The sequence below is a fragment of the Lagenorhynchus albirostris genome, chromosome 12 (assembly GCF_949774975.1).
Source record: "Lagenorhynchus albirostris chromosome 12, mLagAlb1.1, whole genome shotgun sequence".
Lineage (NCBI taxonomy): Eukaryota > Metazoa > Chordata > Mammalia > Artiodactyla > Delphinidae > Lagenorhynchus > Lagenorhynchus albirostris.
This window is the reverse complement of record NC_083106.1, coordinates 87333024-87354931: the sequence shown is the minus strand read 5'-3', so window position 1 is coordinate 87354931 and position 21908 is coordinate 87333024. Positions and strand designations below refer to the sequence as shown.

The following is a 21908-nucleotide window of genomic DNA, read 5'->3' as shown; positions in this document are numbered from 1 at the left end:
TCAAGGGAACAAGATAGAGAGCCCAGAGATAAACCCACGCACATATCATCATTTTACCCTGATAAAGGAGCCACAAATATACAGTTGAGAAAAGAGATCCTCTTCAATAAGTGGTGATGTGAAAACTGGGCAGCTACATGTAAAAGAATGAAATTAGAACACTCCCTAACACCACACACAAAAGTAATCTCAAGATGGATTGAAGCCCTAAATGTAAGGCCATACACTATCAAACTCTTAGAGGAACATATCGGCAGAACACTCTATGACATAAATCACAGCAACATCCTTTTTGGCTCACTTCCTAGAGAAATGGAAATAAAAACAAAAATAAACAAATGGGACCTAATGAAACTTAAAAGCTTTTGCACAGCAAAGGAAACCATAAACAAGATGAAAAGAGAACCCTCAGTATAGTAGAAAATATTTTCAAATGAAGCAATTAATTATTAATTGCTTAATTGATTAATCTCCAAACTTTAAAAGCAACTCATACAGCTCAATATCAAAAAAAATAACCCAATTCAAAAATGGGCATAAGACCTAAATAGACATTTCTCCATAGAAGATATACAGATTGCCAACAAACACATGAAAGAATGCTCAACATCATTAATCATTAGAGAAATGTAAATCAAAACTACAATGAGATATCATCTCACACTGGTCAGAATGGCCATCATCAAGAATCTACCAATAATAAATGCTGGAGAGGGTGTGGAGAAAAGGGGATCCTGTCGCACTGTTGGTGGGAATGTAAATTGATACAGCCCCTATGGAGAACAGTATGGAGGTTCCTTAAAAAACTACAAATAGAACTACCATATGACCCAGCAATCCCAGTATTGGACATATATCCTGAGAAAACCATAATTCAAAAAGAGTCATGTACCACATTGTTCATTCCAGCACTATTTACAATAGCCAGGACATGGAAACAACCTATGTGTCCACGGACAGATGAATGGACAAAGAAGATGTGGCACATATATACAATGGAATATTGCTCAGCGATAAGTAGAATGGAAACTGAGTTATTTGTAGTGAGGTGGATGGACTTAGAGTCATACAGAGTGAAGTAAGTCAGAAAGAGAAAAACAAATACCGTATGCTAACACATATATATGGAATCTAAGGAAAGAAAGAAAAAAAAAGAAGAACCTAGGGGCAAGATGGGAATAAAGAGACCTACTAGAGAATGGACTTGAGGATATGGGGAGGGGGAAGGGTAAGCTGTGACAAAGTGAGAGAGTGGCATAGATATATATACACTACCAAACATAAAATAGATAGCTAGTGGGAAGCAGCCGCATAGCACAGGGAGGTCAGCTCGGTACTTTCTGACCACCTAGATGGGTGGGAGGGAGGGAAATGTAAGAGGGAAGAGATATGGGGATATATGTATATGTATAACTGATTCACTTTATTATAAAGCAGAAAATAACACACAATTGTAAAGCAATTATACTGCAATAAAGATGTTAAAAAAAAAGTAGGAGGGTCCAGGATGGAATTTGGTATCAAATACCGTAAAACAGGAATTTACTGTCTCATGATGGCACTAGAATAAATTATCTGAAGAAATAATGAGTTATTGTGCTGTATTTATAGATTTGAAACACTTTGGCTCCAGTACCAGTGCCTAGCTATGAAACCAGCTTTCCATTTAAAACTTTTAGTAAATCTCTTCAAAAATCTTAAAGTAACACAAACTTAAATGAGTCTGTGTTCAGTGGAACAGAGTTCACAGGTTTTAAGTTGTGAAACATTTTATCTCAACATATATCTTCTTTTATTCAGTGTGTTGATGAAGTCCTGGGCAATTTGTTGAGGAGGAAGCTGGTGTAGTTTTCTTTAGCTTCATTAGGGAGCTATGTGGCTGGCCATTTTTTAAAATAAATGATTGTCTATATTTTTAGTCCACTTTGTGAGAATTATTTTAAAGAAGTTAATTAAGATAAATATGTTGTTAAAGATTGAGTCCTACCACTACGAATAGGATTTAAAGAATTTTCAAGGTAAAATATGTTTCCTGGTAGTTGTTTTAAGGCAGTAATCAAATACTCTCTTAACCACGAATGATAGGTGCCAATTAGAGTGGGGGGTCCACAGATGTTGGTTGGAAAACAGGTGCAGTATGAATCCATATCTTTAATCACAGCTCCTTCACTTAATGACAAACAATCCCTCAACATTTCCTCATGAATCTTGTTTTCAACATGTTAAATCCCTTTATTCAACTGCCCTAAGTGTTTCTTACACTATTAATTATTGCTTTTCTGCCTAAATTCAGTTTGTCCCTAAGTCTTCATTTCCTTTCTCTTACTTTCTTGTATAATCTTGTCCTAACGATGATATAGAAGACACATTTTAGAATTACACAGGCGGAAGGCTTTTAGGGCTTGAAGTCTATTTTGCTGTACACTCTGCCACCACACAAGAGTAATTCAAACTTCTTCAGTAACCCTTTCTGACAGTCGGAGAAATCTACCACTGACAGTAAAGGATGAAGAGAATGTGAAGCCTTCCCTCAGTGTACACTGCTAATCCTCAAAAGAATTTCCTGCGTTTTATTTTTAATTTATTGTGATTATCTGCATTGGAAATTACGATGTTTGATTACAATTTGCTGAAGAGGTAAACATCCTGGCACCTTGAACTTTATGTCCTCATTATACCTCATCTCCATACAATTTCCACATGAGCGATGGTGTTACTCTACACTGTGATGTCATTGCTGATCCTTTTCCATCTGCTGGCTCCCTGGTAAATTCCTAATCTTTCTTCAAAATTCAGTTCATTTCCTACTCCGTGCTATAGATGTACTTGCCAACTGAATCTCCATTCCTCCTCAGTGGAGCTTTTGCGCTGCTATCAGGACTCGAGGGTCAACCAGTTCCCTGGTCTGTCTTGGTATCTTGACACACCAAAGATGAGGAGCTGTGGGCCTGAGTCTCCACTGTTGTAACTTTGCTACAGCCATTTCATTTGGATAATTTGAACTGAATTGCACAATTAAGAAGAATAAACCTGATTACATAGTCAAACAATCACTTGAAATTTTTTATATTAAACTAAATTTACATAGACTAGTCAAATCTACTGACATATTCAGTGAACATACTGTGAAGACTCAGGCTTACATTCAAATTATGATATCTTTGCTTAGAAAGCTCTCTTTTTGCATCACCAAGGGCCAAACTAGTACTTAAAATCCTTGTTTCTCAAGATACATGCGAATGTTAACATAAGAGTCTATGCAATAATCTTAATCCTCTTTCAGCAACTCCTAGACTCACATACATTCTTTAAAGATTTTCTTAAACTTACTTAATGGAAGAAATTTTCATTTTACAGTCGACGTTCACAATTAAATGCAAATAAATTGCATTATAACTTTCTGTCCAGCTTGTATTGATGTATGTTATGTATGGACGGACATATTATGTATGATTACTGTGTTATGTATGGATAAAAGAGCAAGAGCAAAGTTCAAGTTTATGTATTCATGTACTTAATGTAATATAATAATAGAGTATTATGGTGTTTTTCCCATATTAAGCTCCAGTTTTCCTATATTTCCTCTAAGAAATACCATACGGAGGAGTTGATAGAAAAGATAAATTAATATTTAAGTGATGAAGTTTGACCTTTTTAAGATAAAAAGCTTACCAAACTTTCCATATAGACATGGCAATGTTTATCAATAAATCTAATATCTTATAGATTTAGCACAGTTCAAAAGTCACCATCTGTTTCCAGAAGTGAAGGCCCTCACTATTTCATAGTTTCTTGGCTCTAAGACTAAAGGCATGCAATCCTTAGTTTGTATAATATTAACTATCAGAAACATGTGAAAAAATTTTGCATGTTTTAGAAAATCAGAAACATAAAGGACATTTTGAATTATTCTCAAAATTATAGCTGACAATACATTATGAATATTCTTTCCTCTTACATGAACTTGGGTGGTCCTCTGCTCATTCTCTATAGAGTTAGAGGTCAATACCAGCTGAGTTATAATACAGAACATTTATGTGGGAAAATGGCAAAGCACTGCAGTCTGATTTTGAGCAAAGTTGTCTGAAAGGCCTTTGATGATTAAATAGCTGTATTGTGAGAAGTTGTTGTTTGTTCCTTTCTTATTTTTCATAATTATGTGCTAGTAAATCTCTTCATTTGATATAGCTGAAATCAATCCTACTCAGAATCATTTTTACCTCCCATTCTTTTGAGGTTAATGTTGGTTTTACATTATAATAAATTTTTTATCCACTTTCTTTATCAAACAACTGTGAGAAATGAGCTAATAAAATAAATAAAAAGTAATTTGCCCAGATACACACACACACACACACACACACACACACACACACACACACACACACACACACAGATATACATTTATCTGTATGAGGTTTTTATCTCATAGAAATTAATAAGATCAAACAAGAGGTAAAAATCAGTCTATTTATAAAACTCATCAGCAGTTTTTATTAATTTACTTTGTTTTCTGTACCAAATATCTAGGAAAGTAATGTGATGAAAATGCTTGCAATGGTTTTACTTGTTGTTTGTTAGAATTTTCTCAAGTACTGAGGTTATTGCTATCCAGCTGCAGAAACTTTTCCAGCCTCTGTTCAATTGGTCTTAAACCAAACATGAATTCCTTTACACTGACCTGCTATACTAAAAAGTGGCTGACAGGGATGTGTAGTTCTGTCAGTCAAGCAATTCTTGGCCAACATCCATTTGGCTTTGTCTACCCTAAAAGTTTGTTAACCAAAGTGAATTATTAGATATTAGAGTGTGCCTTAGACATACACAGATGACTTTATACCTCTGGATAAATCTTTGAGAGAATGTTGTCTGGCGTTTGGGGTGGCGGGAACTAAGGAAGGTAGTGGCTTTAAAACATGCAGATAACACAGTAAATTCCCTAGAGGAAAGGACATGGGGGTTCTTTAGGGGAAAAAAAAAGTAATGAATAATGCATTAGCTTTTGTATATGACAGACACAAAAGGTACTAGAAAAATTTAAACTTCAGAAACTTTAGAAAAAATATATATAATAAGACAATTTTTCTGAACTTCCCCAATGGAGAATAACCCCTGTGAAAACCAATATTCTCTCTATGTGATCCCTTTCAAAATTTTTTGAAATGAAAGAAAAACTGTGCATGAGTATGAATTACAATGTATCTCTAGAACTGTGATCTCTGCTCCATTTCATTTAAGAAGAACTTCTATCTTGATACTGAATTGACTTCAATCACTACAAGTGGCTTATTCAAGTTTGTTCTACCCTGCCATCTCCTTTCACCTCCTATAATGCATATTTAGTAGGAAGAAGTACTGACATAACAAAATAAAAATCAAAGCCATCTTTTACATGTTTACTTTAGAGCTCATTCCATTAAGTTTTGAAAATAAGTTCTTATCAATTATGCTATGGTGTTTTATTGCCAAGAACCCTTAAATATGGAATAAAAATTCCATCAACATTCATATTATGAAAAAGGAACCTAATTCCCATGCTTTTTAGGGAGATGTCTGTTCTGATTTTGCATAGAAAGAGTTCTGTTAGTGAGAATTTAAAATTTTAATTCCAAATTATGCCTGGTTAAGGATGGAGAGATGAGTGGAGCATGGAAGACAGTGAGAAGGAGACATGAACAACTACAACTAGATAAATGGAGGTAAAGCAAGGCAGTCACAGGCCAAAAGATTTATGGGAAGATGGAAATCAGAAGCCTCAATGTCTAAGTCTTTTTCCATTTTCTCTCCCCTCTGCCAGTAATCTTTACTCATGTGTATTGTATCTCCTGGATCCAAACTTCTAAGGCACTTTCTGTTCTCAATTATTTATTTTTCTATGTATTAACACCTTCCACTCAACTAATAATTCCAATCGACAATTAAACATGCTCAAGTATCTTTCATCTTACAGTTTTTTCCTCTTGACTCCTCACCTCTCCCTAGATCTCACCTTACCTCTTTTTACATTTCACAGTAAAATTCTTGAAAGTTGTTTACACTGGTTATTTCAATTTCCTCTAATCTGGCTTCTTACTCTGTCCTCCTGGAATGATACCTTCAGGGCATAGAATCATGTGGACCATCCAATGGACTATCAGAGCAGTTGATAAACTTTTCCTCTGCTCTCCCTGACCCCGCTCCTTTTGTTTGCCTCCTATTCCTCTGGTTACTCCTTCTCATACTTTTTATAATGTCATATTCCTCTACTCAGTCATCGAATGTTAGCTCCTCGACACTCGGTACCAGGCAGTTTTTTCAACTCACACTATACGCTCATCCACACTCATGGTTTCAATTACCACCTGCACGCTGATGACTCATAAATTATATTTCCCATCCAGACCTCTCCTCTGAGTGTTACATCCATAGATTCACCTTGAAAACTCCACTTTGATGTACCAAAGGCACCTAATCTCATCAATGCTCAAGCCTGAACTCATTCGCAATCTTCTCTATGAAAAGTGCTTTCCTTGCATTGTTTGCTAAAATCTATCTAGTTGCACATCAGAAGATGAGTATTCATTTTTGGTACCTCTCCTTTCACTTCTGGTATTAATCAGTCAATTTTACTCCTAATTAGGTTATTTTTTTTTAGGTTCATTGAAATCTAATTGACACACAGCACTGTATGAGTTTAAGGAGTACAGCATAATGATTTGACTTACATACAACCTGAAATGATTATCTCAGTAAGTTTAGTGAACATTCATCATCCTGTATAGATACAAAATTAAACAAATAGAAAAAAATTTTCTTTGTGATGAGAACTCAGGATTTAATCTCTTAACAACTTTCATATATAACATACAGCAGTACTAATCATATTTATCAGGCTGTACATTACTTCTCTAGTATTTATTTATCTTATAACTGAAAGTTTGTGCCTTTTGACTGCCTTCATCCAATTCCCCTCCCCCATACCTTGCCTCTGGAAACCACAAATTATTGACTATATTCCCCACACTGTACATTTCATACTCATGAGTCATTTATTTTGCAACTTGAAGTTTGTACTTCTTAATCTCCCTCACCTATTTCTATCCTACCCCCACCCTTCTTCCTTCTGACAACCTACTGTTTGTTCTCTGTATCTATGACTCTGATTTGATTTTGTTATGTTTGCTCATTTGTATTGTTTTGTAGATTTCACATATAAGTGAAATCATACAGCGTTTGTCTTTCCCTGTCTGTCTTATTTCACTTAGCATAATACCCTGTAGGCCCAAGTGTGTTGCTGCAAATGGCAGAATTTCATTCTTTTTTTATGGCTGAGTACTATTCCATTTTGTGTATATGTGTGTGTGTAAGATTTGTTGTCTTTTTGATAATAGCCATTCTGACACGTGTGGGATGATATCTCATTGTGGTTTTTGTTTGCAAATTCCTGATGATTAGTGATGTTTATCATCTTTTCATGTGATTGTTGGCCACCTGTATGTCTGCTTTGGAAAAATGTCTGTTCAGATACTCTGCCCATTTTTTAATCAGATTGCTTGTTTTTTGATGTTGAGTTTTATAAGTTCTTTGTATATTTTGGATATTAACCCCTTATTGGATACATTATTTGCAAATATCTTTTCCTATTCAGTAGGTGGCCTTTTCATTTTGTTGATAATTTCCTTCATTGTGTAAAAGCATTTTAGTTTAATGCAGCCCCATTTATTTATTTTTGCTTTTGTTCCCTTTGCCTGAGGATACATAACCTAAAAAACTTATTACTGAGACCTATGTCAACTAGTATACTGCTTATATTTTTTTAGCCATTTTATAGTTTTAGGTCTTATCCATTTTGGATATATTTTTGTATATGGTGTGAAAGAGTAGTCTAGTTTGATTCTTTCGCCTGTAGCTGTACAGTTTTCCCAACACCATTTATTAAAGGGACGTTCTTTTCCTTATTGCATATTTTTGTCTCTTTTGTTGTAGATTAAATAACCAGGTAAGCCTGGGTTCATTTCTGGGCTCTGTATTCTGTTCCATTGATTTTTTTGTTTGTTTGTTTTTCGTTTGTTTTTTGGTGCCAACACCATACTGTTTTGATTTTAGTAGCTTTGTTACTACAAGTTTGAAATCATGGAGTATGATACTTCCAGCTTTGTTCTTTTTTTCTCAAGTTTTTTTGGCTATTTGGGGTCTTTCATGTTTCCATACACATTTTAGAATTCTTTGTTCTAGTTCTATGAAAATGCCATTTTTTAAAGTGCATTTAATGAGTTCTTATCTTTCTTTTTTAAACACCTTTATTGGAGTATAATTGCTTTACAATGGTGTGTAAATTTCTGCTTTATAACAAAGTAAATCAGCTATACATATATCCCCATTTCTTCTCCCTCTTGTGTCTCCCTCCCACCCTCCCTATCACATATATGGAATCTAAAAAAAAAGGTTCTGCAGAACCTAGGGGCAGGACAGGAATAAAGACACAGACATAGAGAATGGACTTGAGGACACAGGGAAAGGTAAGGGTAAGCTGGGATGAAGTGAGAGAGTGGCATGGACTTATATACACTGCCATTGGTTTTTCAATAGGAAATGCACTGAACTTTTAGATTGCCTTGGGTAGTATGTCATTTTAACAATATTAATTCTGCCAACCCATGGACACAGTATATCTTTTCATCTGTTTGTATCATCTTCAATTTCTTTCATCAGTGTCTTATAGTTTTCCAGGTACAGTTCTTTTATCTCCTTAGTTAGATTTATTTTTAGGTATTTTATCATTTTTGGTGTGATTGTTTAAGTGTGATTTTTTTCTTAATTTCTCTTTCTGTAGTTTTTTATTAGTGTATAGAAGTACAACAGATTTCTGTGTATTAATTTGGTATCCTGCAACTTTACCTAATTCACTGATGGATTCTAGTTGGTTTTTTTGGTGGTGTCTTTAGGATTTTCTATTTATAGTGTCATGCCATCTGCAAACAGTGACAGTTTTAATTCTTCATTTCTAATATGGATTGCTTTTATTTAGTTTTCTTGTCTGATTGCTCTGGCTAGAACTTCCAATAATATGTTGAATAAAATTGAGAGTGGGCATTCTTGTCTTTGTCTTGATCTTAGAGGAAGCATTTTCAGCTTTTCACCATTGAGTATAATGTTAGCTGTGGATTTGCCATATATGACCTTTATGATATTGAGGTATATTCCCTCTATATCTACCTTGTTGAGAGTTTTATCACAAATGGTTGTATAATTTTGTCAAAAACTTTTTCTTCATTTATTAAGATGATCATATAATTTTTACCTTCAATTTGTTAATGTGGTGCATCACATTGACTAATTGGCAAGTACTGAGCCATTCTTGTATCTTTGGGATATATCCCACTTGATTGTGGTATATGGTCCTTTTAATATACTGTTGAATTTGGTTTGCTAGTATTTTGTTGAGGACTTTTTCATCTATTTTCATCAGTGATATTGGCTTGTAATTTTCTTTTTTGTGTTTTCTTTGTCTAATTTTGGTATCAGAGTGATGCTGGCCTTGCATAATGAGTTTGGAAACATTCTTCCTTCTTCAATTTTTTGGAAGAAGTTGAGGATTGGCATTAAACCTTCTTTAAATGTTTGGCAGAATTTACCTGTGAAGCTCTCTAGTCCTGGACTCTCGTTTTCTGGGAGGTTTTTTATTATTGATTAAATTTAATTACTAGTAATTGGTCTGTTCATATTTTTTATTTCTTCCTGATTCAACTGTGGGAGATTGTTTCTGGGAATTTATTCATTTCTTCTAAGCTGTCCATTGTTTGGTGTATAACTGTTCATAGTACTCTCTTATAATCCTTTGTATATTTGTGGTGTTGTTTGTTACTTCTTTCAGAGCTGGTGTTAGCTTGCTGATGTGAGAGGCTGGTTCCTGACATGACTGACTGTGGTGTTTGGGGTGTCCCATAGCTTGTGTCAGCCCCCTGGGGGGTAGGGTCAGATCCCAGGGCAACTGACTTAGGGACCCATGGTGTCCCAGAGCTGGTGTTGGCCTGCTGGTGCATGGGGTTGAGTCCTGGAAAGGTTAGGTTCAGCAGGTCTAAGGCAGCCAGTCTGTTTGTGGGTGGGTCTGTGTCCCTGCCAGGCCAGCTCCTTGGCCTGAAGCATCCTAGTATTGGTGCCAGCAGGCTGGTGGACCAGTTTGGGTCCTGGCACTAATAAGCTAGAGAGAGGATTCCAAAATGATACTTGCCAGCATCAGTGTCCTTGTGATAGAACAAGCTCCCTAATATGGCTGCCATCAGTGTCTATATCCCCAGGGTGAGAATCAGTCTCCTCCTGACTCTCCAGGAAGCTCTCCAAGATCATCAGGTGGGTCTGACCCAGGCTTGTCTCAAATCACTTCTTCTGCCCTGGGTCTTGGAGTGTGAGATTTTGTTTACATCTTTAAGAATGGAGTCAATCTTCCACAGCTCTCTGGCTCTCTTATATGCAAGCCTTGCTGGTCTTCAAAGCTAAATGTTCCTATGGCTCATCTTCTTGGTGCAGGACTCCTGGGCTGGGGAGGCTGATGTGGGGCTCAGACCCCTTGTTCCTTGGGGAGAACCTCTACAATTGTAACTATCCTCCTCTTTGTGGGCCACCCACACGTGGGAATGGGTGTTGACTATATCGTGACTCAGCACCTCCTACCCATTTCCTTTTGGTGCTTCAAATCTTTAGCTGTAGAAGACATTTTCTGCTAGTCTTTTGGTCTTTCTGATCAATAGTTGTTTTGTAACTAGTTGAATTTTTCTGTGCTCATGGGAGGAGGTGAGCTCAGAGTTTTCCCACTCTACCATCTTGGCCACCAACCCTAATTATTTTTTTAATCTGTCAATTTCTGTATGACACCAGCCTAGTCCAAGCCACCATATGTCTTATTTGGACATATAACAGACATCTAAGTGACCCCCTTAAATCACTCTTTAACACAGTTATAGGGCCCTACAGTTTTTGCCATCTGGTGGACCCTCCGTCTTCACCTTCCAGTACTCAGTTATCCTCCTCTGCTCCTCTGTTCCATACACAGTTAGTCTATTGGATCCCTTAATATACTGTGGCTCTTTCCACCAAAGGCTCTTTTCTCATACCCTTTTCACTGCCTGGAACTCCTACACCACTGCTTTGACTGTTTCTGCTTATTTGTTTTTACCTAGTTCACCACCTCTACCCATTTTTCAGAGAGCTTCCTTTGACTATTTATCCTAGGCTAGGTTACTTTGTCATTTGTTTTCCTTGCACCATTTTTTAAAAATTTCCCACACATATTGAATTTTAATTATTGATATTTCCTCCTTAGTGTGACTATTTGTCAATCTGCCTCACCAAACTTTATATAAGAATTAGGATTTTGTCTGTTTTGGCTTAACATTGAATTCCAGGAGCTTAGTGTAGTACTACAAAAAAAAAAAAAAACATGTGTTACATGAATAAATAAAATTAAAAACAGAAAAAAACCCAGAAGAAACAGAAAGAAAAATGAAAAACAAAAATTAAGAAATATTGAGAGAGCAGGTGGGCACTCAACTTTTCTAAAATTAATTTTTAGTTAATTTATTTAACTAACTTATTTAAATTTATATAATGTTTTAAAATTATATAAATTTAAATAATTTAAGTAATATAATATGTAATGTATAATATAATGTATAATATATAATATAGTTCTAGAGTCAGCCTTTAATGCAAACTATTGTCACCCTGAGGTCTTGTAGGATATTGCTGACAAGACAAATCAGATTTAAATTTTTGCATCAGTAAAGATGGCTGTATTTCACTTTCTAAATTTTGGATAACATTAATCCAAAGTCTTTTGTTTTCAGTTTTAATAAAAGTGTCAGTAATTTTTTTCAGGATGCTTTCAACTTGAGGCTACCTAAGGATTTGAGGGGTTTGTTTGAGGACTGCCTGACTAGGTCCTCATTAGTTAAAGGCAAAACATGAAATCAGTCCTTCAAGAAAGTTTGACCAAAAATAGAAATTACTTCATATGTAATAGACTGTTTGTATAAAATGATGACATTGTTTAAAATGATGAAGTTATCAAGAAATGCATTTTAAATTGGTTTTAAGTTATTCACTTTCTCATCTGGCTCTTTTTCTGTGATCAACAGCAAGCCTTTGTAAGAGAAATGATTGAAATTGGAGTTAAGTCCATTGCTCGCAAAGTTTGCTTTTTTTCTGTACATAACCCAGTGTTCCAAAAGGGTAAGCCTAATTTATGAATAACAATTTCATTACCTTAGGGTAATTTCATTGCCTTCTTGTCATAACCAGCTGAATTTCCCAGCCCAGACATTCTCATTTCTTCATTCATTCAGACATTTATGAGAATCTGTCAGATGCTCTGCTAAGTACATTAAAGATGAGTAAAATACTGTTCCTGCCTGTACATAGTTTCTATTTTCAGATTGGTGTCAATTTCTTTGATTTTATTTTCAGATTGATTCAGATGCTGGGAAAGATTATTCGATTTATATAACCTTCATAGGTTAGCCAGGATTCCAGATGATCAGACCAACTTATCCAAATGTCATCTAATACATAAAGTCAGACGCAAAACGTTATTTTTAACTGATGAAGAGTAACTTTGGAGAACGTTATCATTACATTGCTATACTGATGAGCAATTTTATATTCTTGGTTGCTACATGTAAATTTTGTTCAGTAGTGCCTTTGGGATGTAATTGTCATATTTAGCCATTTCTCTTTTTGGAATTTCCTAATTCTGAAGCATGAATTAATTTCAAGACTGCCTTCCAAAATTTTATATGCTCCAGAAAGACATTTCCATTTAACATGCGAGTTTTTTCTACTGAATTTTCTTTTTTTCTGTTCTATGCTAATGATGTTTTCCCACCTCCATTTCCTAAGAGTGATGCTCTTTTCACTCAATAGATATTTTGTTGAACAATTGAACTAGATCTTAATTTCAACTGAACCACCCAATTCTTTAATCTATTTATTTGCTTCAAGATATTTTCAGAGAAATTGATTCATTTTGTCTACAATTTGATTGATACTGGATGGTATCAAATTTGTAGTTTATTTCACTAAAATGAAAAAAAAAGATTGGGAAAACAATTTTCACAGAGCCCTTTTTTTTCTTTCTTTCTGTATTTAGGTGGCTATTACACATGTAAAAAACATTTAAAAAATAAGGCTCAGCACTATAGTTAAAGGAACTACTGTTGGGTACTTACCGTATTGTTATAGGGATGAATGCATTTCTGTTAATGCTGTAATTAGCAGAAAGAGTCAAGATATTTTGAGAACTTCCACATCCGTATTTAACTGTGGGCTTTCCTTCCACAAGAAATAAATGAAGAAACTGTTGTCCAAAATTCTTCTCATTACCTTTAAGAACAAATATTACATTAAATTAGCGATTAATGTAGATTTACATTTTATTCAATAACAATCATTCATTTAACAAATACAATCTTAGTTCTCAAGGAGTAATCATTCAGTGAGATGATAGGAGTGTTATTAGATAATTATTCAATGTAAAAAGTACTGTACTAGAAATATACATTATTTTTCACAGGCTGAGGATGGTATAGTATTAACAGCATTAACTTGACATGAGATTTTAACTTCTGACTTTGTTTCTTAATAACTATGACCTTACTATTTTCAACCTCAGTTTCCCAATAGATTCTAATGGTATAATGAGAGCAACTAATTGTTAGAATTACTGTGATAATAAAATAAGATAATAAATGAAAAGTGTCTGGCACCTACTGAGTATTGATAACTTGATTTATAATTATTAATTATTTATATTTTAATTTTAATATGTCTCATAAAAATTGAAATGGTAAAGAAATATATAAAGAAAAACAAGAGAAACATTCCCCTTTCTGCCAGCCCATCCTTCATCCCCGTTTGAGGTATTCTTTACTATGATTTATAAACATACCAATATTTGTATAGCCCTAATTTTATTTTTAAAACAAATAATATAATAAATAGCTTTGCTCACTTGTCTTTTCACTTAACAATAAGTTTTAGATATCTGTCCTTGTAGGTACATAGAGTTCTCTCTTTTTTAACATTCTTAATTTAAGTATCACTCACACAGAAAATCATGCAAATTTTAAGCATATAGCTTAGTGAATTCTCACGAAGTGAACCCGCTCACACAAACACCACCAACTTAAGAAAAAGAAAATTTTCTGCATTGTCAGAATTCCTATTGATCAGTGCTCTCCTCTTCCCTCCACCAAATGGAACTGAGATCCTGATGTTTAACAATAGCAATAGTTTTGCTTGATTTTCATTTTTATATTAGTGGGATCATACTTCTATGTTCTTTAACGTCTATTTGCTTTTGCTAAATATTATGTATGTGAGATAGCATTCACCCTACATTGCTACTGCTTTATAATATTCTATTAAATAAATATTCACAATTCAGTTATTTTTTCTTCTATAGATGGAGATCTACCTACCCTGTTTTTGGTTTTTATGAATAATGCTGCTATGACAATCTTGTATGTGTCTTTGGTGTTGAAGTGCATGCATTTCTGTTTTGTATGTACCAGGAGTTAAATTGTTCTGTCACAGAATACGACTATGATTAATTTAGTAGCTACTCCCAGTTTTCTGAAATGATGTTTTAACTCCTTACCAACAATATATGAATGTCAGCTGATCCTTTTTTTTTTTGCCATTAATTGGTTTGATCACCTTGTAGATTTTAACTATTCTGTGTTTATTATTCTGGCTTTAATTTTTGTTTTCCTCATATTAGAGAAGTTGAGTATACTCTCATGTTTAGTGGCTATTTTGATATCCTATTTTGTGAAGTGTCAGTTTGTGTGTCTTTCTCTTATTTTTGTCTGCTTGTTTGCTTTTTCCTTATTGATTATAGAGTTATATCTATGTATATATGTAATATTTATATACATTTATATACATTTATATACATATATGCATACACATAAAAGAGCATACAAACAAGCTCTTTGTCAACTACATATATTGAAAATATCTTCTCCAATCCTGTAGACCGTCTGACCATTCTCTTAGGGTTCAATTTGCGGTATGCGGGCCTCTCACTGTTGTGGCCTCTCCCATTGCGGAGCACAGGATCCGGACGCGCAGGCTCAGTGGCCATGGCCCTTGGGCCCAGCCGCTCCGTGGCATGTGGGATCTTCCCAGACCGGGGCACGAACCCGTGTCCCCTGCATCGGCAGGCAGACTCTCAACCACTGCGCCACCAGGGAAGCCCTTAGGGGTCAATTTTGATGAACATATGTTCTTAATTTTAGTATGGGTAAATTTACCAGTTGTTTCCTTTGTGGTTATGATTAGTACTTTCTGTATCATCTTTAAGATATCTTTGCCTGCCTCAAAGTCACAAAGTTATTCTCTTACATTATCTTCAGTAATCTTTATTTAAGAGCTACACTCTCCTGAGAATTGACTTTTGTGTATGATGTGAAGTAAGGGGTTGTAGTAGGTTGAATAATGGCTCTGAAAGATATTCATGTCCTAATTGTTGGAACCTGTGAATATTAACCTTATATGGCAAGAGAGACTTTGCAGATGTGGTTAAATTAAAGATCTTGAGATAGGGAGATTATCCTGGATTATCTGGTTGGGTCATAAAATTAGTCACGTGTCTTTTTAAGAGAGAGGCAGAGGGAAATTTGACAGTGGAAGAGGACAAGTTATGTGACTATAGAAACAGAGATTGGAGTGATGCAGTCACAAGCCAAGAAATGCCAGCAGCCACCAGAAAGAGGCTGGAAGAGGCAAGGAATAGCTTCTCCTCTGGAGCCTCTGGAAGTAACCAGTCCTGCTAACAACTTGATTTTAGTTGTATAAGATACATTTTATACTTCTGGTTTCTGTTGTTTTAAACCACTAAGTTTATGGTAATTTGCTGCAGCAGCAATAGGAAATTAATACAGGGTCAATTTTTATTTTTTCTCTTTTGATTTCCAATTGATCCAAAATCATCAAAGCAAATAATTCTCATGATGCATTTACTGAATTCTCAGATATTTGTGGAATATAAATTTAAAAATTTTTCATATCCCCATTCTCTACTCTTTACTTTTATTTATTTTTGTGAATATATACATTTAAGATAATGATTTTGTTGTTTTTTTACTCAAGCAATATAAAAAAATACCTGTGAAAGTGCACTAAAAGCTGAAATTACAACCCTCAGAAATGGCCAGCAATTGGAGAGAGTGTGGAGAAAAGGGAACCCTCCTACACTGTTGGTGGGAAGGTAAATTGGTATTGCCACTATGGAGCACAGTATGGAGTTTCCTTACAAAACTAAAAGAGTTACAATGTGATCCTGCAATCCCATTCCTGGACATATATCTGGAGAAAGCCATAATTCGAAAAGATACATGTGCCCCAATGTTCACCACAACACTATTTACAATAACCAAGACATGGAAGCAACATAAAAGTTCATCAACAGATGAGTGGATAAAGTTGTGAGATATATATATATATATATATATATACACACACACACACATAATGGAATATTGCTCAGCTATAAAAAATGAAATAATTTCATTAGCAGCCACATTGATGGACCTAGAGATTATCATACTAAGTGAAGTAAGCCAGACAAAGACAAATATAATATGATATCACTTATATGTGGAGTCTAAAAATATGATACAAATGAACTAACTTATAAAACAGACTCATAGATATGGAAAATAAACTTTCAGTTACCAAAGGGGAAAGGTAGGGGGGTATAAATTTGGAATCTGGGGGTAACATATAAACACTACTATATATAAAATAAATAACAAGGACCTACTGTATAGCACAGGGAACTATATTCAATATTTTTAATAATGTATAAGGGAAAAGAATCTGAAAAAGAATACATATATACATATATATATATATATGTGAATCAATTTGCTGTATACCTGAAAGTAACACAACATTGTAAATCAACTATATTCAGTAAAAAATTAATTAATTAAAAAAAATGGCTAGCATTAATATTTGGCAAACACTTCCATAGATACAAAGGCTGATAACTGGATAGACGAATATATAGAGAGAAAGTTTTTCTTTTTATTAGAGCAAAATCATAGTGTACATGGATTTTAAAATGGAAATTATATTAAATTAGTAGTTCTCAAATTTTTAGGTCTAAGGACCCTTTAGCACACTTAAAATCTACCAAGAATCCCCCAAAAGCTTTTGTTTACATGGTTTGCATCTTTTGATACTTATTGTATTATTACTCAGCCATAAAAAGAGACGAAATTGAGCTATTTGTAATGAGGTGGATAGACCTAGAGTCTGTCATACAGAGTGAAGTAAGTCAGAAAGAGAGAGACAAATACCGTATGCTAACACATATATATGGAATTTAAAAAAAAAAAAGTCATGAAAAACCTAGGGGTGAAACAGGAATAAAGACACAGACTTACTAGAGAATGGACTTGAGGCTATGGGGAGGGGGAAGGGTAAACGGTGACAAAGCGATAAAGAGGCATGGACATATATACACTACCAAACGTAAGGTAGATAGCTAGTGGGAAGCAGCCGCATAGCACAGGGAGATCAGCTCGGTGCTTTGTGACCGCCTGGAGGGGTGGGATAGGGAGGGTGGGAGGGAGGGAGATGCAAGCGGGAAGAGATATGGGAATATATGTATGTATATAACTGATTCATTTTGTTGTGAAGCTGAAGCTAACATACCATTGTAAAGCAATTATACTCCAATAAAGATGTTAAAAAAAAAACTGAGAAAGTTTTCAAATATTTATCAATTAGTTTAGTTAAAAATAACAATAGGGCTTCCCTGGTGGCGCAGTGGTTGAGAATCCGCCTGCCGATGCAGGGGACACGGGTTCCTGCCCCGGTCCAGGAAGACCCCACATGCCGCGGAGCGGCTGGGCCTATGAGCCATGGCCACTGAGCCTGCGCATCCGGATCCTGTGCTCTGCAACAGGAGAGGCCACAACAGTGAGAGGCCCACATACCACACACACACAAAAATAATAATAATAACAATAATAAAACCCATTACATGTTACCTGAATAAACATATTTTGTGAAAAGTATTATATTTTCCAAAAAAAAAAGAAATAATCAGAGGAGTAGTGTTATTCTATTCTTTTGCAAATATATTTAATGTAATACTTAATAAAAGACAGCTGGATTCTCATATCTACTTCTGTATTCAATCTGTTGTGAATTGTTCACTTTGGTTGAAATATATGAACTCTAGACTGACACAGAATGTAGTTGTAATGGAAGCCTTTATAAATACAGACAAATTGGGCAAATGGTAGTTCCTTAAAGTTTAGTTGAAAAGTGGAATCTGAAACTCTATTAATGACCTTTACATACTCTGTTACATTAAAATTCCATTGGTCTTTCTTGCACTTCGAATGGATATTCTACCTGTGCATGATTTTGTAACATTGTGCATTGACTATTTGAAAAATGTTGGTTCACTGGGTTAAAGAGATCTTTCAAATGTTGACATATTTTATCATATAATATATTAATAAAGCACATTCATTGATATTACTACTGAGCTCATCAGAAAGTATTGGGAAGCTCTGAAGCTCATTACAGAGGAGGTAAATTTTCTAAAATTCTAATTTTTCTTAGAAAGCTTGAGTTTTATCTTTGTGAACAAATATTGTTAGCTGCCTAACTTGAAATAACAGGTTTGCTTTGTTAATTTTTGAGAAAAAAATCTGTAAAATATGCAAGTCTGAATAACCATAGGTTATCTTTTAGTCATTTTTCAAGTCATGTTTTCATAGTGCTACTTCAACCAGCAACTTAAAAAAATGCACATGCATTTCCTCAAGTCTGTTTTTATACTTTAGTGTGTAGTATGTAGTATGTAGCAGACTTGCTTTATGTATACTTTCCCTTTGGAAAAAAACATTAAAGAGTTGTATATACAAGGACTGAGAATTTTAAAAGTGAATCTGTTTTTCTGCAACATGAAGAAAAATTTTTTGTCTGCTTGTGCTTTGAGTGAATAGTGGAGTAGAACAAAATGACTGAATACAATTCGGTGCCACAGCCATGACCCGAGGTGCCAGAAGGTTCATCCACTCTGACTTTTGTATCATGAGTGCAACCGTCAACACAGTGAAAAGGCAAATGTCTTAGTTTTAGTAAAAAAATAATTCTGATGTTATGGAAACCTGAAAGGGTCTTGAAGATACTCAGGGATCTGGATAAACTTGAACTATCTCTGTATTAGAATTCACATCAATTTAAAAAAAAATAAAGAAAATGAAACCAGAGTGAAACTAAAGGTATTGCTGAACCTCAGATAAATGTTTCTTTAACATCTCAGCAAGAATGTCAGAAAACCTAGGTTATCTCTCCCTCCAGGCATCAGGCTCTAGAGAATGGAATAAAAGCAACACTCAGCTCTCCAGGAATGGTTCAGAGAAAAGGGTCAGAAAAGACTGAAAGAATTTAAAATAGGAAAGAAAAAAATCTAGTTCACCCATTGTTTCTTGTCAACTTTCTTTATCTGTGAGCTATTTTGCAACTTTATAAGTTGAGAAAATGAATAATAATTCAAATAATTCTTGTCTATAGAAATGCATACTGTGTCTGGTAAAATGAAATTGGTTAGTACACGGAGGTAGAACTTCTTTCCACCACTTTGCAAGTTTGCTTCAGAATTCCTTAAACTTTTTGTATGACTTTGCTCCTTGTATTCTCCTTTGAAGTGGTTGTAGTATCTTACCGGTCCCCTCATCAATTAATAGCTTAAATAAAATCTCTGACGTGTTCATTTTATATGCCTTTTAGAAAAGTATCCTTTAACAAAGGAAAACAAGCTAATTTCAGTTTTTGAAATTATGAGGTATATCAGGAGAAATGATTCACATTATATTAGAGCAAATAAAACCAAAATCAACTCCAAGGAGAAAATTTTTCATCTAATACGTGAATGGGGTCTGAAACATGAATGACAGTTTGATCTGACATCATTTATAAACAAATGATCAGAAGAGATTCATAATTTTGAGTTAAAATAAAACTCAACATCATTCTTTATAGAATTGATGGTGATGAATACAGATTATATATATATATATATATATATATATATATATATATACATCTTTATTGGAGTATAATTGCTTTACATATGTCCCCATAACTATTCCCTCTTGCATCTCCCTCCCTTCCACTCTCCTTATCCCATCCCTCTAGGTGGTCACAAAGCACCGAGCTGATCTACCTGTGCTATGCGGCCGCTTCCCACTAGCTATCTGTTTTACGTTTGGTAGTATATATATGTCCATGCCACTCTCTCACTTTGTCACAGCTTACCCTTCCCCCTCCCCATATCCTCAAGTCCATTCTCTAGTAGGTCTCTGTCTTTATTCCCATCTTACCCTTAGGTTCTTCATGACATTTTTTTTTTCTTAGATTCCATATATATGTGTTAGCATATGGTATTTGTCTTTCTCTTTCTGACTTACTTCACTCTGTATGACAGACTCTAGGTCCATCCACCTCACTACAAATAACTCAGTTTCGTTTCTTTTTATGGTTGAGTACTATTCCATTGTATATATGTGCCACATCTTCTTTATCCATTCATCTGATGATGGACACTTAGGTTGCTTCCATGTCCTGGCTATTGTAAATAGAGCTGCAATGAATATTTTGGTACTATATGACTCTTTTTGAATTATGGTTATCTCAGGGTATATGCCCAGTAGTGAGATTGCTGGGTCATATGGTAGTTCTATTTGTAGTTTTGTAAGGAACCTCCATACAGTACTCCATAGTGGCTGTAACAATTCATATTCCCACCAGCAGTGCAAGAGTGGTCCCTTTTCTCCATACCCTCTCCAGCACTTAGTGTTTCTAGATCTTTTGATGATGGCCATTCTGACCGGTGTGTGATGATATCTCATTGTAGTTATGTTTTTTTGCTGTATGCGGACCTCTCACTGTTGTGGCCTCTACCATTGTGGAACACAGGCTCCAGACGCACAGGCTCAGTGACCATGGCTCATGGGCATAGCCCCTCCACAGCATGTGGGATCTTACCAGACTGGGGCACAAACCCGTGTCCCTGCATTGGCAGGCAGACTCTCAACCACTGCGCCACCAGGGAAGCCCTCATTGTAGTTTTGATTTTCATTTCTCTAATGATTAATGATGTTGAGCACTCTTTCATGTATTTGTTGGCAACCTGTGTATCTTCTTTGGAGAAATGTCTGTTTAGGTCTTCTGCACATTTTTGGATTGGATTGTTTGTTTTTTTGTTATTGAGCTGCATGAGTTGCTTGTAACGTTTGGAGATTAATCCTTTGTCAGTTGCTTCATTTGAAAATATTTTCTCCCATTCTGAGGGTTGTCTTTTCGTCTTGCTTATGGTTTCCTTTGCTGTGCAAAAGCTTTTAATTTTCATGAGGTCCCATTTGTTTATTTTTGTTTTTATTTCCATTTCTCTAGGAGGTGGGTCAAAAGGGATCTTGCTGTGATTTATGTCCTACAGTGTTCTGCTTATGTTTTCCTCTAAGAGTTTGATACTTTCTGGCTTTACATTTAGGTCTTTAATCCATTTTGAGCTTATTTTTGTGTATGGTGCTAGGGAATGTTCTAATCTCATACTTTTACATGTAGTTATCCAGTTTTCCCAGCACCACTTATTGAAGAGGCTCTGCTTTCTCCACTGTACATTCCTGCCTCCTTTATCAAAGATAAGGTAAGTTTATCCCTGGGATTTCTATTCTGTTCCATTGATCTGTATTTCTGTTTTTGTGTCAGTACCATATTGTCCTGATTACTGTAGCTTTGTAGTATAGTCTGAAGTCAGGGAGCCTGATTCCTCCAGCTCCATTTTTCGTTCTCAAGATTGCTTTGGCTATTTGGAGTCTTTTGTGTTTCCATAAAATTGTGAA

General features: G+C 35.1%; 1 protein-coding gene across 1 annotated transcript in view; it reads right to left on the bottom strand.

Annotated features, from left to right (window-relative positions):
- The window catches only part of EYS (eyes shut homolog), a 1671360-nt gene that overhangs the window by 344596 nt on the left and 1304856 nt on the right, over nucleotides 1-21908 (bottom strand). Inside the window, exon 31 of the mRNA XM_060167756.1 lies at nucleotides 13203-13356. Coding sequence (XP_060023739.1) covers nucleotides 13203-13356 — 154 coding nt within the window. The remainder of the gene's footprint in view (nucleotides 1-13202; nucleotides 13357-21908) is intronic.